This window comes from Rhea americana, unplaced genomic scaffold, assembly GCF_003343005.1.
Source record: "Rhea americana isolate MKP2758 unplaced genomic scaffold, rheAme1 scaffold_1, whole genome shotgun sequence".
NCBI lineage: Eukaryota > Metazoa > Chordata > Aves > Rheiformes > Rheidae > Rhea > Rhea americana.
The window spans coordinates 14147343-14161356 of NW_028185038.1; the positions used below are offsets into that span (position 1 = coordinate 14147343).

General features: G+C 40.1%; 1 protein-coding gene across 7 annotated transcripts in view; it reads right to left on the reverse strand.

Moving 5' to 3' along the window:
• Window positions 1–14014, reverse strand: part of CELF2 (CUGBP Elav-like family member 2) — a 326855-nt gene that overhangs the window by 27062 nt on the left and 285779 nt on the right. For all 7 annotated transcript variants that reach the window (XM_085299437.1, XM_085299422.1, XM_085299428.1 and 4 more), the window contains one exon: window positions 7434–7568. In XM_085299437.1, the coding sequence (XP_085155563.1) occupies window positions 7434–7568 (135 nt within the window). The remainder of the gene's footprint in view (window positions 1–7433; window positions 7569–14014) is intronic.

Genomic DNA, 14014 nt, shown 5'->3' on the forward strand with positions numbered 1-14014 from the left:
CCCATTATATTCCACAGTTTATCTTGCCTCAGGAAAACAGATCGTGAGTATCCATGGACACACACAGAATTCAGTGCAACGATGGAGCAGCACTGGCAGTAGTAAAATTTAAATATTTGAAAACTCCTTCAAGCGCAGGAGTTTTACTAAGATTTAGATTATTTCCTGACTACTAAGAAATCCAACATTCTCTTGGTCTGGACTTCTGGCAAGAAATATAGCATATAAACTCACACAGCTACCTGTGCAGCCAAGCTGAGAGTATCATGTTTCTTTAGGAGAAAACAGCCTTGAATGAGCTTGAAATAGAGGTACTGACAGAAAGAAAAAGAATAGTCTYTTAAAAATCTGAATTTCTAGTGGTCTGAAACACAGATTAAGAGCGGAGTACAGAGATACTTTCAAAATATAATGTATTACAAAGGGTTATTTGTATACYGCAAACAAAGTAAATCCTGAAATGTGCTAAGGCAATGGATTTAATACTTTAGGAAGATGATAATGTACTAATGTTTAAAAAACAAACATGTCTTCTGTTGAATTAGATCCTTCTAATCCATGGTTTAGTAGTGCACATTGTTTCCTAAAAAGACCCCGAAGAATTAACTAGCACAATGCTTCCCTGGAAAACAGGCTTGAGCTTCTGTCCTTCAGCACACAACTTTGGTATTTACGCAATTCTAAGGAAACAGATAGAGATCTTTTCTGTGCCCAAACCTCAGAAAATGTTATTTTTTATTCTAAGAGGGAAACAGATTTTGCAAAAAGCCTCTTCCTGCAGTGGTCGAGCAGTCTCACACTTCACTGACAGGTTCTGCCCAGTTTGAAACCTGCCTTTTAGAAATCGAACTTCCCCAAGACCCTTCTGGCTGAACTAATATAGCTCTGCTCAGAGAAATCMGTTTGCTAGGAGAACAGGCAAAGACTTGTTACATTTTAAGGGAAAAATCTGAAAAAAGGTCATTGCAGAACTGAGGTCTGCTCCATCCCTATCCTTCAGTTTACGGTTTTCCAAAGGAGGAGACCAGGTAATGATTCCTCCTTTCTTGGAAGGCACCAGGAGGAATTCACCTCCCAATACCTCTRTTTTTGTTGTGGGTCCTGAGGTGCTGGGAGATTCTCAGCTTCAATTCATCCTTTTTTTTTTTCATCTTTTTGCATTTAAGACATTTTGAAGCGTTATTAAAAATATTAAACATAGGTCAAAGATTCATGCAGAGGTCTCTAGTTTTGGCTCCCAAACGCATGTTTGGATGCCCACTGCAGGGTGGCCTAATTATCAGTTGGGCTTAGCACCAACAAATCTCGCCAAGAAGCAGCACAATCTCCAGGCACGAAGAGCAGAGAAAACCAATTCACTTATTTTGGAGCCTAACCAGGAGTCAGAAACTGGGATACGCCCAGTTGAAACATGACATTTGGGTAAAATACAGCAATCCCCTTGAGCTATGCAAGCAAATAGCCTTGCTTCTGGCAGGCACTGGGTGGTGGGCATGCTAAAATGTATTTTTCTCCCAGAGCTTCCTTATCAACAGCTACTTTTTAAGAAAACTGGTGCTAAGATTCAGGTGAAGACTTTGGACTGCTCTGTGCTCAAAGTACGACAACAGCTCTTACAATAAAACTAAATTTAGGTAGAAAATTGAGAACGATACACTTGAGCTTTTTAAACATCCACCCCCCCTTGAGGCAAATGTACTGCATATACACTGAAAAACCCCCCCGAACCCTCTATCTGAGATATGATTTATATTGATCAGATAGATTTTTCTCCTAAAAATAATGAGTATTATACTAGGGAAGACTGCTATTCTATCATACTGCAAAATTAATAAGGTTTATTTTTAATAGTTTATTTTACAATAATGGAATTTCCTGTGTTAATTCTACACAAAAGGTACAAAAATAATCAATCTGTACTGCGACATTTGTACTGTACGGAGTGACATTCTGCATTTTCCACTGATCTGTTCCAACATGAAACATCCACTGCAATTCATTCTTCAGCAAACTGTCAGACCTTCCTATCCACCTACTGGTAGGGTTATTTTTGGATCATCCTGGAAGCAAATCACAGATATCTCAGTGGGTGTATTGGCCTCTAACAAAATGTCACGGTGGCAGACTTGCACTGCTGATTGGAGAAAAACGTATTGTACTGAACTGAACAAAAAGCAAATCTTCTAAGAATGATTATTTGAGCATTCTTTGCTGCTTCTTGGCTGAAACGTCTTGTATATTCTATAAAATACCTAACATTTTGACAATTGTGTTCACAACATGAATGCCTTCAAATAACAAAGACAATCTTTATGCTGTGTTAGTGGGTAGACAAAATAATGAACCGCGGATGCTAACTGTCCTTCACTGCTCCTAGCATGGGGAAAGAAAGAATTAGCTCTCACAGGACAAGCAGCGACTGTAATCAGTATGCTTCCTTTCTAATCTCCCCTTTTCAGATTACTGTAAACTCGACAGACTTTCTTCGTTGGGGTTGTTGTTCTTCAAATTCAGCATCTGTCTGAAATGAATATTTTTAAACATTTTGCTTAGGAGAACTTTCTTTTTTTTTAACATATAAGTAAATGGTTAAGTTCTGGTATAATATGGTAAAACCTGGACTCGGTTTGAAGAAGCTGTTAAAGAAAAAAGTCTTACATTTTACTCTGACAGTATTTTTTGCTGAAAGATTTCTGCTTAGGTTTACGCAGCAGATAAACCTGAAAAGCTTTGTTACCAATGCATGAATAGCTAGCTTAGCTGTGAGAATAAATAATAGTTTAGAGAATCAAATAATCATGAAAATGTCATGGAAAAAAAAATCAAGGTTCCTAAGTCTGAAAGTGTATTAGCTTTTGGTTTAGCAATTCTATCCTTCCACAGCTCAGAAAAAAAGTTTTATTGAGTATGTTTATGTAGATAAATTTGGATGTATAATTACATGTCTCGTCTCTTGATTTGCACATAGAAGAGCTTTCCAACTGGCTATGGAAAACTCACCAAATGCATGAATTTTAAGAAATAAATTGTAACAGGGGTGCAGAGAGGCCATGGAATCTCCATCCTTGGCAATATTCAAAATTTGCCTGGACACGGCGTCAGTGACTTAGGCTCTAGCTAGTTCTGCTTTGAGCAGGAGGCTGGATTGGAGCCCTCTGGAAGTGCCCTCCCACCTCCATGGCTCAGTGACTCTCATGTTACAGCATTAAGCAATTAAATTTGTGCAGCGATGCAAAAGGGCGACAACAAATTAAGTTGGTATCTGAACCCCAGCTTTCACATTTTTCCCGTTTAGAGGACAAAATATGTTTGTTTAATATCAGCTTCTAAAAAGACTAGGAGCCTGGATAGCAATTCCACCAGGAAATTTTCACAGTGCTGTTCAACCTTGTAGCACCCACACAAGCCAGAGTAACCGTTGTTACTCTGGGGAAAATTAGGGTAGTGGGTCAATGGAGGCAAGTTAAAAGGCATCCAGCATTAGAGAAGGATGCTCTGAGCTCATATATCCTTCCCCTGCGTCCACCTCCAGGGCTTACCACCACCCTCTGAATTAAGTGTAAATCATTGCAGTTCTGGAGTGGCAGCTCTGGGCAGGCTCTTCCCTCACCGATCCGTTTATGGGATGTGGCAAGGATACGCTCTGGAGGAGAGCGCAAAGTCCCCAGCACTCAGGTGAGATACGTCTTGCTACTTAAGAAATTTATGGTGTCGAGCTCTACGTCTGAGGTGGTCACTCCACAGTCCCTTCAGTTAACGGGAAATACAGACCGCTAAGGCTCAGCCAAAAGGGAGCCTCGACAAACTAGCTTGGATAACGGCCACGTGTAGTCGAGTAAAATCTACCCCTAGCACAAATTCTTATGTTATTAAGTATTAYAGTTGCATGCCTTTAAAACAGAGAAGTATTTATTCTGAATGAGTGAAACGAAAAGAAATTGAAGAATTAATTAACTAAGTAGAGGTGATTAAAGTAAATAAAGGAAACAATTATCATATCAAAATAAAAGACAAGAMAGATGATTAAATGAGTCTTCAAAAGACCCGTGAGAAACTCATGAAAGACATAATATGCATTTACCTGGTTCGTATTCTTTCATGATTTCATTTTCATTTTTATTCACTGCCATCTGATAATTGCAAGAAACAGTTACTTTAACCATGGGCAATTTAAACCATTTTAATTTTTTTTTCCAGGGCCAAGAGACAAAAGAACCTATTTATTGCCTGAGGGGATTTTTACTAAAATGAAAGCTTAATCTTTCATGTTTTTTAAGCAAAGGCTTTTAACAAATCATTTCTAACAATGCTGTAGGGAGAGCCTTCCATGGGTATGCAAAATTGAAATTATAAATTTACAATTACAAAAAAAATTAATAGTTTGGGGGATTGCATTGTCTCCGCTCTTTCTGAATGAATACTGTTTCAAGCTTAAGAGAAAGTATTTAGTACATGGAGGAGAATGACTGTCCTTAGACTTTCCCACAGTCAAAGCTATTTAGTAAATATACAGCATATATGAGAATAAGATCATTAGAGTTAAATTTGTTTGGAAATAAGTCACTGTATGAACCTTGAAGGAGTTTCATACAAGTTCAACAATGACTATTACCTGTGGAAAATCCTTTGTCCCTATGAACATATTGTGGTTGGAGACCAAACCTCCTCAAATGTCAGCTACCAGTTTGGCTTGTTCTCCCCTGCTTGGCCTGTTTTCCTGTGCTGCTGATACATCCAAGTTGGTCTGAGCACCATCCCCGCTTAAATAATTTGATATATGCAGGGTCACTAAGTCACAACTATGCAAAATTTAGCTAAAAGATGAATTTTAACTGAAGTAATCACAAGTTGGGATGTTTACAGCACATGTCTACAAAGAACAATGCAAGAGCTCTTGGCCAAAGACTGACTCCAACTTTAGGAGAGATATAGTTATATATGGGTAAAAACACGGGAATGAATTATCTGATTTGCTTGCGATGAGTTAAGGCATATTAGAAGCACATGTTTATGCTTAGCTCTGTTCAGTGCAGTATTTTTGCTTCAATGGGGTCAAGCAAGTGATTAAAATTAAGCAGGTACCTTTGCACTCTCCTACAYTTGGGCAGCTTTCTGAATTGAGAAATGTTAATTTAATGTATTATCTGGAGAGACACAAACATTTCTTCCTGGGCTTAGTGCAGGCTTTGAAATCAGACAAAATAATTTACACTTATGAAACACAACAAACTGAAGTGTTCTATTAGAAGAAAACTAGACCAAAAAAAAATACCCTCAAGGCCTCCAACTATCCACATGTTGAAAGGCAGATTTAAATGTTTTCTGCTAACACATTTCAAGTCTTAATGGAAATACTTTGAGCTAATATGAAAAGCTTTATCGAACTAAATTCATTTTCCATAGAGCAGAGAAGAATCATTGAAGATATTATTCTGGTTTACAAAATATTTAATAGGGTGGAGAATGTGGAACCTGGTAACAAAGGTTAAAATGAAGGACATTTTAACACAGATTGATTTTAGGTTGGTTGTGGAACACAAATATGTTAATGAATCTATTAAATACAGGCTTTCTCTTTGCTACACCAAGTTGATTAACATTAAAAATGTTTGCACTTGGCTACTAACTCTCTGTAAGACTTTCAAAAGCGATAGGCTTTCTGAATGCACCATTTTAAATGCTAAACGTCTAGGATTTTTTGAAAATAATGCATCTTCAGCATATCAGCCAAAATCATTAACCTCTTTGGAAAAACCYTGGAGTCTGCTCTGAGGTACCATCCCGGGCACCTGCAGGCTGTTATCCCAGAGAAGTGTCTGCCAGCCCCATCAAAGCATCTCTCTAAGCACGTGCTTCTCCACACTCAGACATCCACTAAAACCATGCATTTGCCCAAGCATGAGGCTTAAAAGTCACCAAGCCAGCCAGGCTGGGTAAGGAGATTGTGGAGGAGGAAAAGAAAGGGTAAAGAGGACCTTAAGCATGCACCCTACGGGTGGGCTAGCATGGTGAGGCAAAAAGCACACCAAAAACATGCTGTGCTCAATGTGCTGGTGCTCTTTTGCTCGAGGAAAGAGATTATAGGGTAAGTCCACCTCCATCCATCCTGAGAAGACTTGTCATGTAGCTCAAAGCGTGCTGAGCATGCTTTGGGAGAACAGGCTACTCAGACTTTTAACGGAAGAGAGAGCTCAAGTTTAAAGAAAATGKGCAAAACAAAATTATTTTCACCCAAGCTGCTTCCCAGAGCTGTTGAGACTGAATATAATTTTGAGGTCAACAAGAGGTCTACACCAAAACCAGGAAAATGCTGCCCAAGCTTAATATTTAGCCAAGTTGCCTTCCATTTAACCTCCTCCCCAAACACACAATGAAAGCCTGATAGGATGGGAACTGTTGGCCAGCTTTAACACTCGTTCCCAGTTCTATTGTGCACTGAAGACTGTTTTCCTTACTGATGAGCTTAAACCGTCTGCCATGAATTACTTTTTCATGGGGAATAAATACACACTTAAACAAGATTAAACACAAATGTTCTTTAGTGGTGTCTAAAATAATACGAATGTTTTTTTAGAACAGCAATAAACACACTTCACGATGCAAATAATTACACCCTGCAGCCTTTATCTAAAGATAAGCGGTCGGATTCTTGATTTAGCTACATCACTGTAAATCCAGAATAACGACCCTGAATTTCTCAATTTCTCCCTCCACTGATTCTGGAGATGAAGAAGTATTATTGTGTTCTGGATTTGCCCTGGTCTGAATGGCGAGGGTTTTGCAGACATGAGGCACACACTGCTGAAAGTCTCCACTATAGTAATGGAGRGACCACAGGTTCTGTCCTCATTCCCCCCAAAAATGTGTCCTCAGTTTAGGGTAATGAAGTCAGAATCTGCCTGYATTCTCCTCATGTGTTTGATAACACTTCCAAAACTGATTCTTAGTTGTCCCCAGAAGACAGCTCTACTGAGGCTTCAGCAAGGAAAAGAGAAGGGGGAAAAAAAAAAAGAGGATTGCACAAAAACTCAGGATAGGTGAAGGTAATTCATGCATGAAATGCTGGGAATCAGCGATCAGTATCTCAAGGATTAAAGAGAAATAACTCAGTTGATCTTTCTCGAGGATGAGAAGGATTTGCTCTCTGAAAAGCTAAATTTAGCCCAAGTGTGATTTTCTTGTGGGACTCTGCAAAATGGTTTGGTTAGGCTGAAATGAATCTGGAAAGCTGAACGTGCCATATTGGACCACTTGAAAAAATAGCCTGTTGTTTTCTTAAAAATAACAAAAAAAAAATGCATTTGGCTATTAGAAAGGTCTCCAGAATTTACATAAGCACAGAGCTTAGGCACAACATGGAATCATAGTTTTGACTACCTTCCTCCCATTTTATTCTTGCTGCTGTATTTTGAAAGAAAGCGCTGCGCTCTTACCGGGACTTGTGAGGGCTCCCAGAGCACCGGTCGTTGTGGAGAGAGGATTTGCATTGGTGGTGGTAGCTGAGGTTTGGGCGGCGGCTGCTGCGGCTGCTAAAGTTGCCAAATTCTGTAATTGTAAAGCGTTCATGCCTGTGTGGAGAAGCAACAGGGTTAATTAAGAAATGCCATTTTCAAAAAAGCAAACTATTTTCAATGGACATAGAGCTTTGAAGGTACCTTGCCAACAGACTCAATCCTTCTTTTCACTCTCAAGACTTCTATAATCTGGGTACCACCTCTTACAGCCCCCAGGTAGCACCTCTCACCTCTCCACCTYGGAAGGGGGAGGATGTGGGAAAGGCACTGGCCTCCAGCTCAGGAAAATTAAATTTGGTTTCTGCCTCTTCTACATGGGAACTGTAGAATTAAAAGTCATTTAAACTCTGCGTGAAGCTCAGGCACAATACTATTTTCTGACACAACAGGGGGTGTAAAGAAGATAACTAACATTTAAAACACATTCAAGATAGGGTCGTATAATTTGGATGAATATTAATTGTTTCCCGTGTCTCCTCTGAATGTCTCTGCTAATTCTACGTTGCACAGTAGTCAATAACTGTAATGATTTCTCTTTTGATGGTTCACTTCTAAAAACACATATGAACTAAGAGCATCAAATCAATATCMGACTGATCACTGAGCAGTCGTCACTGGACTGGGAGCTTTTAGGCCAAAAGCTCTGGATTACGATATTTATTATACTCAGTCATCTGCTGTTTTAGAAGACATGGGGAAGGTATACTCCATTTCAAAAGGGGACCTCCAAGAAATGCATTAGTTTAAAAAGCAAAAGTTTTAATTTAGAGGGCMATCAAAAAAGAGGGCAAACAATAAACAGAATTTATGTGAAACAGAAAAAAGAAGATTAAACAACAGCAAATGGCATTCATTTGACTTACTTAAACCAGGTAGGCACGAGTTTGCCTCTTGGAGGCCTTCAAAAGTATCTACTTTTGTCCTTTGACTAGGCAAACTACTTAGGCACTTACTCGAAGGAGGACTGCTCCAGTAAGAGACTAAAATGCACTTAGATGCTTAAGAAATGTAAAAYGTCAAAACAATTTCATAGTGTTTTTGTAGCTCTAATAATCTAAGTGTATACAAAATGCTAGTTTGTGGGAAGGGTAAAACCTTTTTAAGATCAATTGATAGAGCTAGAAAGACTACATGAGCTTTGGGGAATATCCATAGAAGAGTTTGAGTAAGTTGGCTGAGTATTAAAAAAAAAAAAAAATCAGTGATGCTTGTGAAAACATCCTCACTGAATCGTACCTGTTCACTGAAAAGTTTTCAAGTTAAACCAGGCATAGGATTTGAAAACTCTTATGAAGTTCCTCCTCACCACTGATTTCAGGTAACTTTCTCTGAAACAGATTCATTAAAATATTGTTGCTTCCAAAACTTACTCTTAGACTTAGTAAATTTTTTTCTGAATGTTAGTTTGCCTGAGAGACATTACCTCTCCCTGAAAACTTTGCTTCTCAAATCAGGGAAACTTAACAACTTGGAGAAAAGCTTTTAAGTACTGTATGAAATGAAGGAGAGAGATTTTCTAGGAGCTGCAAACTCCTACAATAAAGATGATTCAGTGAGGATGTTTTTGCAAGCATCACTTTGYATTTTTTTTAAATACTCAGTCAACTAGCTCACTTTCTGACTATATATGGAGCCTGGTGTGTAAAATGCTTTTTTCTTTCTTTCTTTTTTTTTTTTTCCCATTAAGAACCCCCTCTTACTCCGAGGGTAAGACTCCAAAGATACTTCAAACACAATTTTAGGGACAGAGAAGACTGAGCTGAGGTCCTGCTCTTTGTGAAAAAGCAGAGTGGTCCTCAAAACGAGCTATGGGATCTGTTTCCTGTGGGATTGACATTTGGTCCTCAGGAAACCTTCTTTTACCTTCCTCCTAAAAAGTATGAGTAATTCAGCAAAGAATGTCCAGCAAACCTTGCTGGTCTTGACTGAGGTCACACTTCATGCTGTTCTGCAATGCAATTAGTGGGGGATTTGATAAAGCGCTGGGCTTGCTCGCCACTACAGCACTGTGCTTTCTGTCACCCCCTGGTCAGCACTGATCAGAAGGATCAGTCATGATCAGCCCGTATTTCTCCTGAGGTGAGGTTTCCATTCCTGACTTGGAAACGGCACACACTGGGGAGGCTTAAAGAACAGTGAACAAAAACACAGAGAATGGTCCTGGAAAACAGCTTCACCTACATGAAATCCCCCACACATCAGGAACTCACATGGACYTCTCTCCAGAGCTCAGCAAACGGGTTTTGAAGCAATTCACTACTGCTTTACCTACTGCATTTTATCTGGCCAGCTCTGAACATGCACACMAAACAGCTGTCACGCCTGCGTGGATGCAAAACAAACACCTGCATTGCCTCATCCCATAAACCCCCYTTTTTTTAATACCAGGACATTTTCCGTGGAAGCAAAAGACGAATCCATCAACTTGAAGAAGAGTTTCAAAACTAAAGGACTATCAACAAACGCAAGCTCTGCAGTGGCAGCATCCTCTCCCCACCCTGCATGTTTTACTGCAGAGGTGACTAAAAGATAGTGGCCAYCAACCAGCTCTGCAGATGTTAGGGGGTGTCAGCTACGGCGTCTTCACAAGAAAGCTCCTTCTGGTAGACAAACATGCAGAAGAGAAGTACACCGAGGAGCCCCACCGACCCAGGCACCTGAGTGTGGCTGCCGGCACGGGCTCAGAGCACGCCGTGGAGCTGAGGTTTATCACTTAATGGGCATCCTAAAGACTGTCTGCTGAAACATGTCACAGATAAGTCCTGTCATCACCATCTCACTTTCCACATTTTATCATCTCTGCTCCCTCTTTCTTGTCTTTTCCCACCAACTTGTCAAACGCATCAAAAATCCCACTTGCCAGGACACACTTGGAGGAGGGAAACAAAATGTGCTGGAGCCCCAGACCCGGAAAGTACTTTGCTTCCAGATAGCGATTTTGGTTCCACTGAACTTCAGCCAAGGTGTACTTCTGTGGGACTAATCTGCTCTCTTGTTTTCTCCTCTTTCACACTCTGTCTTCACACATTTCACATCCTACAGCTTTTTTCAAAACAGTCCCAAATCCCGGAGCAGAACTGGACCGAAAATGAGGAGATCGTTTTTATTTGAAAGTGCTGCTCGCTCAGCAAACGCACCTCTCTGAAGAAATGCAAATTGCTTAACACTGAAGAACAGCCTCATAGGCAGAGCTGCACATGAAAAATGAAAATCCCCCTGTAGGGAAAAAAACTTCTGGGTAAGAAATAACTCTTGATCTTCATGATGGAGACGATGTTGGGAATTAAAGTGAAATGATTAAAAAAAAAATAGAATCACAATACAGTTTGATTCCATTTTTAATAACATGTATTTACCAATGTGCTATCAGCTTGGCAAATATTCAAGATTGCAAGGAAATTCAACTTTCATTTTGTTATTTGGCAGATTAAAAAAACAATTAAATTATGTACAAAACAGATGCACAGTATGCCTTGCTTGAAACTTAAGATATAAAAAAAATTATTTATAAGGGTAGGGGCATGAAAATTTAATTTAATGTTCACCTTAGGTAATTTTGTGTCTTATTGTTCACAGCAATTACCATAAATCTACATATCAATAAGCAAGAACAGATGTCAGTTGTTACAAGTGCTTGCCAATCAGGCCTGTTAAAAAGTGACAGATGGATGGTTATAGAACATTCTCATAAGGCCTATTAGCACATTCGCAGGAAATTTTTGTAGTGCTGCACAGTCACAGATGCAGTGCTGTGAAAACACGGGTAAATCTGAGAGCACGAGATTTCCATTTTACAACTTCTTGTGCTGCCTCCGAAGCAAACTTTCATACAATAAAGCAATTTGCTGCGTTTTAGTGCCCGCAGCTTTTCTCCTGTGATAACTGTAAATTTGGAATTACTGGGCATTTGTGGAGGAGGCAGCAGAATTGTGAGTGGTTCCTAAAGACTTCTTAGGCTTCGTCARATTTTGGGTTTCCAAAACTACAATAAAATTGTATTAGGAAATAGTTGAGATTCACTTGTGTTTCCATGCTCAACAAACTCCTAATAAAGGAAGGCATTGAATACGTTTTAGTAACTCTATATTCACCAAGAACTTCATAATCAGTGGTGATGATCAGAGCCAAATGTTGCATAGATCCTAAGCAGTTTCCAGCAACTTGTCCTCTATAGTCACCTACCTTTTCTTCAGAAAATTTTATCCTTCTCAGCTATTAGGATTTATCCTTCTGATTTAAACCCTGCCTGTAGCAAGAAAAATTGTGGCTTAAGGTAAAATTTTTCATCTCTGGGCCAAAAAGCAACCATTTATTAACATTGATATTGGACAATCAGGAGGCTTATGTTAAAAAAAAGTGCATAAAGTCCTCGCGGACGGTGTTTGCAAGAATGTGACATTGYGGCCAGCAAAATCCTAAGTATCCCAACGGACAGGAGATGAGCAGTACCTCCACCAAATCACACACACTCTTCACCCAGGCRTAGAAAACCTGCTTATTTGCACAGTGCTTTTAAAATATCCTGACCACCTAGTGTCTGATTTAGCAAAGCTATTAAAACAATTTTAAACTGCAAGTCCCCACTTGATTCTGCTCTGTTGATCACATTATTTAAAAGTACGTGCTTAAGTCCAACTGCAAGTTTTAGCTACTGGTTTCAGCACATTTTTGAGTCATACATGCTCCTAACATGTTCCTGGCAAGGGATGTGCTTTTCTCAATCGAAATATTCCCAGTCCTAGCAGGAGAGATTCATCTGATCTAACTTTATCCAGCTAAAAGTTACTCACTCTGTCAAAGGAGACAGAGTGGATGACTTAGCCAATCCTAAAATAGGCAGATTAACCCCACGAATTGCAGCCTGGAAATAAATCCCTCTTCACGGACATTACGGGGAGACTGGATGCTTAATTTCCAAATTGCAAACTTCACTGAGATGAATTCCACCGATGGAATAAAAAGTCTCTCTCGCCCCTTTTGCTGTTTGCAGAAAGCCCAGCCAGAGCCGGCCCAGCTCCACCTCAAGCACTTTCACCATTCCAATAAGCATGTGTTGTGAACCACCGAGCGCTGAACATCCTCTCCAGGTGCCTCTCCTGCTTCTGGTAGCAGGCCTGAGAATGGACTCACTTCTTTCACACTCTGCCTCTACAAATGCTAAATGCARCTTTTTAATTTATTATCTAAAACAATGCTAATTGTACGGGTTAAATTAAATAGGACTTTCAATGGAATTAGTGCTATGAAAGCTCAATGCTTCAGTCCCTGAGGTCAACATTTTCAAAACTGGTAGTTATCTTTAAGAAACAGTTATCTCCCTTGAGCTGGAAACAGTTTCTCAGTGACCTTTACTTTTAATACGATATCCTTTAAGAGGTCATAGCAGGAGAAAACTTCTTTCAGCATGGCTCATGGCTCCACTGGAACGAAGCCACCTAAGAGTCTAAGGATGCAAAGGATCCTTGGGCCAATGCAGAAATGCAGAGCTTTTGTGCAGATGGTCCTGGCTTCCAACTGGTCCCTCCAGATCCACTGAGCCAATCCCACAATTAGAGAGAAATATTCAGAAAGCAGAACCTTGTGGAGTTTCTCTCACCCATCTGCTCCTACAGACTCTGCAGCAGGAGGAAATCTGGCTTGGGTAATAGAAGAGGGGTGAAGTGGATTGAACAGGAGTCAGAACAGGCCAGAAGACCAACCCGACATGCAACCAATCTGCAAGGGAGCTTGGAAAGGACTGGAATAAAACACACTCTGGAAAAAATATAAAAAGATCCAGCTGTACAGGGTTTATGGATCTGAAATCTACAGCAAGAAAAGCCAAAAGCATGCATACTCCTCTTGTGTGAGTTCAGAGAGCAAAGTGTACTCCTCGTTCACTGACTTTAATAGAGCCCCTTTGTGCCTGTTGTTGGTACTGAACAGTCACGCACGTAGCAAGCGGTCACATGCATGCCCTAACACTTATTSCTGCCAAAACATTTAAAACTACTTCGATGGACAAGAGAAAACCTTCACAGATAAGATATTTTTGGGCACTGCAACTTTCTACAGCAGCCCAATACAATACAAACCCTCTCTGTTTATCCTGCCTGTACAGCACTTTCCAGGTTCTTCYTAAACAGGCAGGTTGGCCTAAATCACTGCAGCGTTTAGGCGCTGATTCAGTGCCAGCCAAATGCAATAGAAACACTCAGTGACATTAATCACCCCTGAACTAAGCCTTCCATGCATTTTGTATATACGCGAAGGAGGAATGCTTTCAGCTTGAAAGGTTGCTAGCGCTTATAATGTGGCTTGTATCGTCTTTTTAAATAAGACAATCAAATCACATAATGCAATTCACCCACGTTATTAGCCTTCCCCAAAGACACAGCACAGGCCAGACGCGSAGGCTTGAGAGGCGTGCGAGAGAGAACACTGCTTTTAAATTAGCACGAGGAGMTATCTGCAGAGGGGAAGGAAGAGCGAGGAAGTACTCCCTATAAAATATGTGCTAG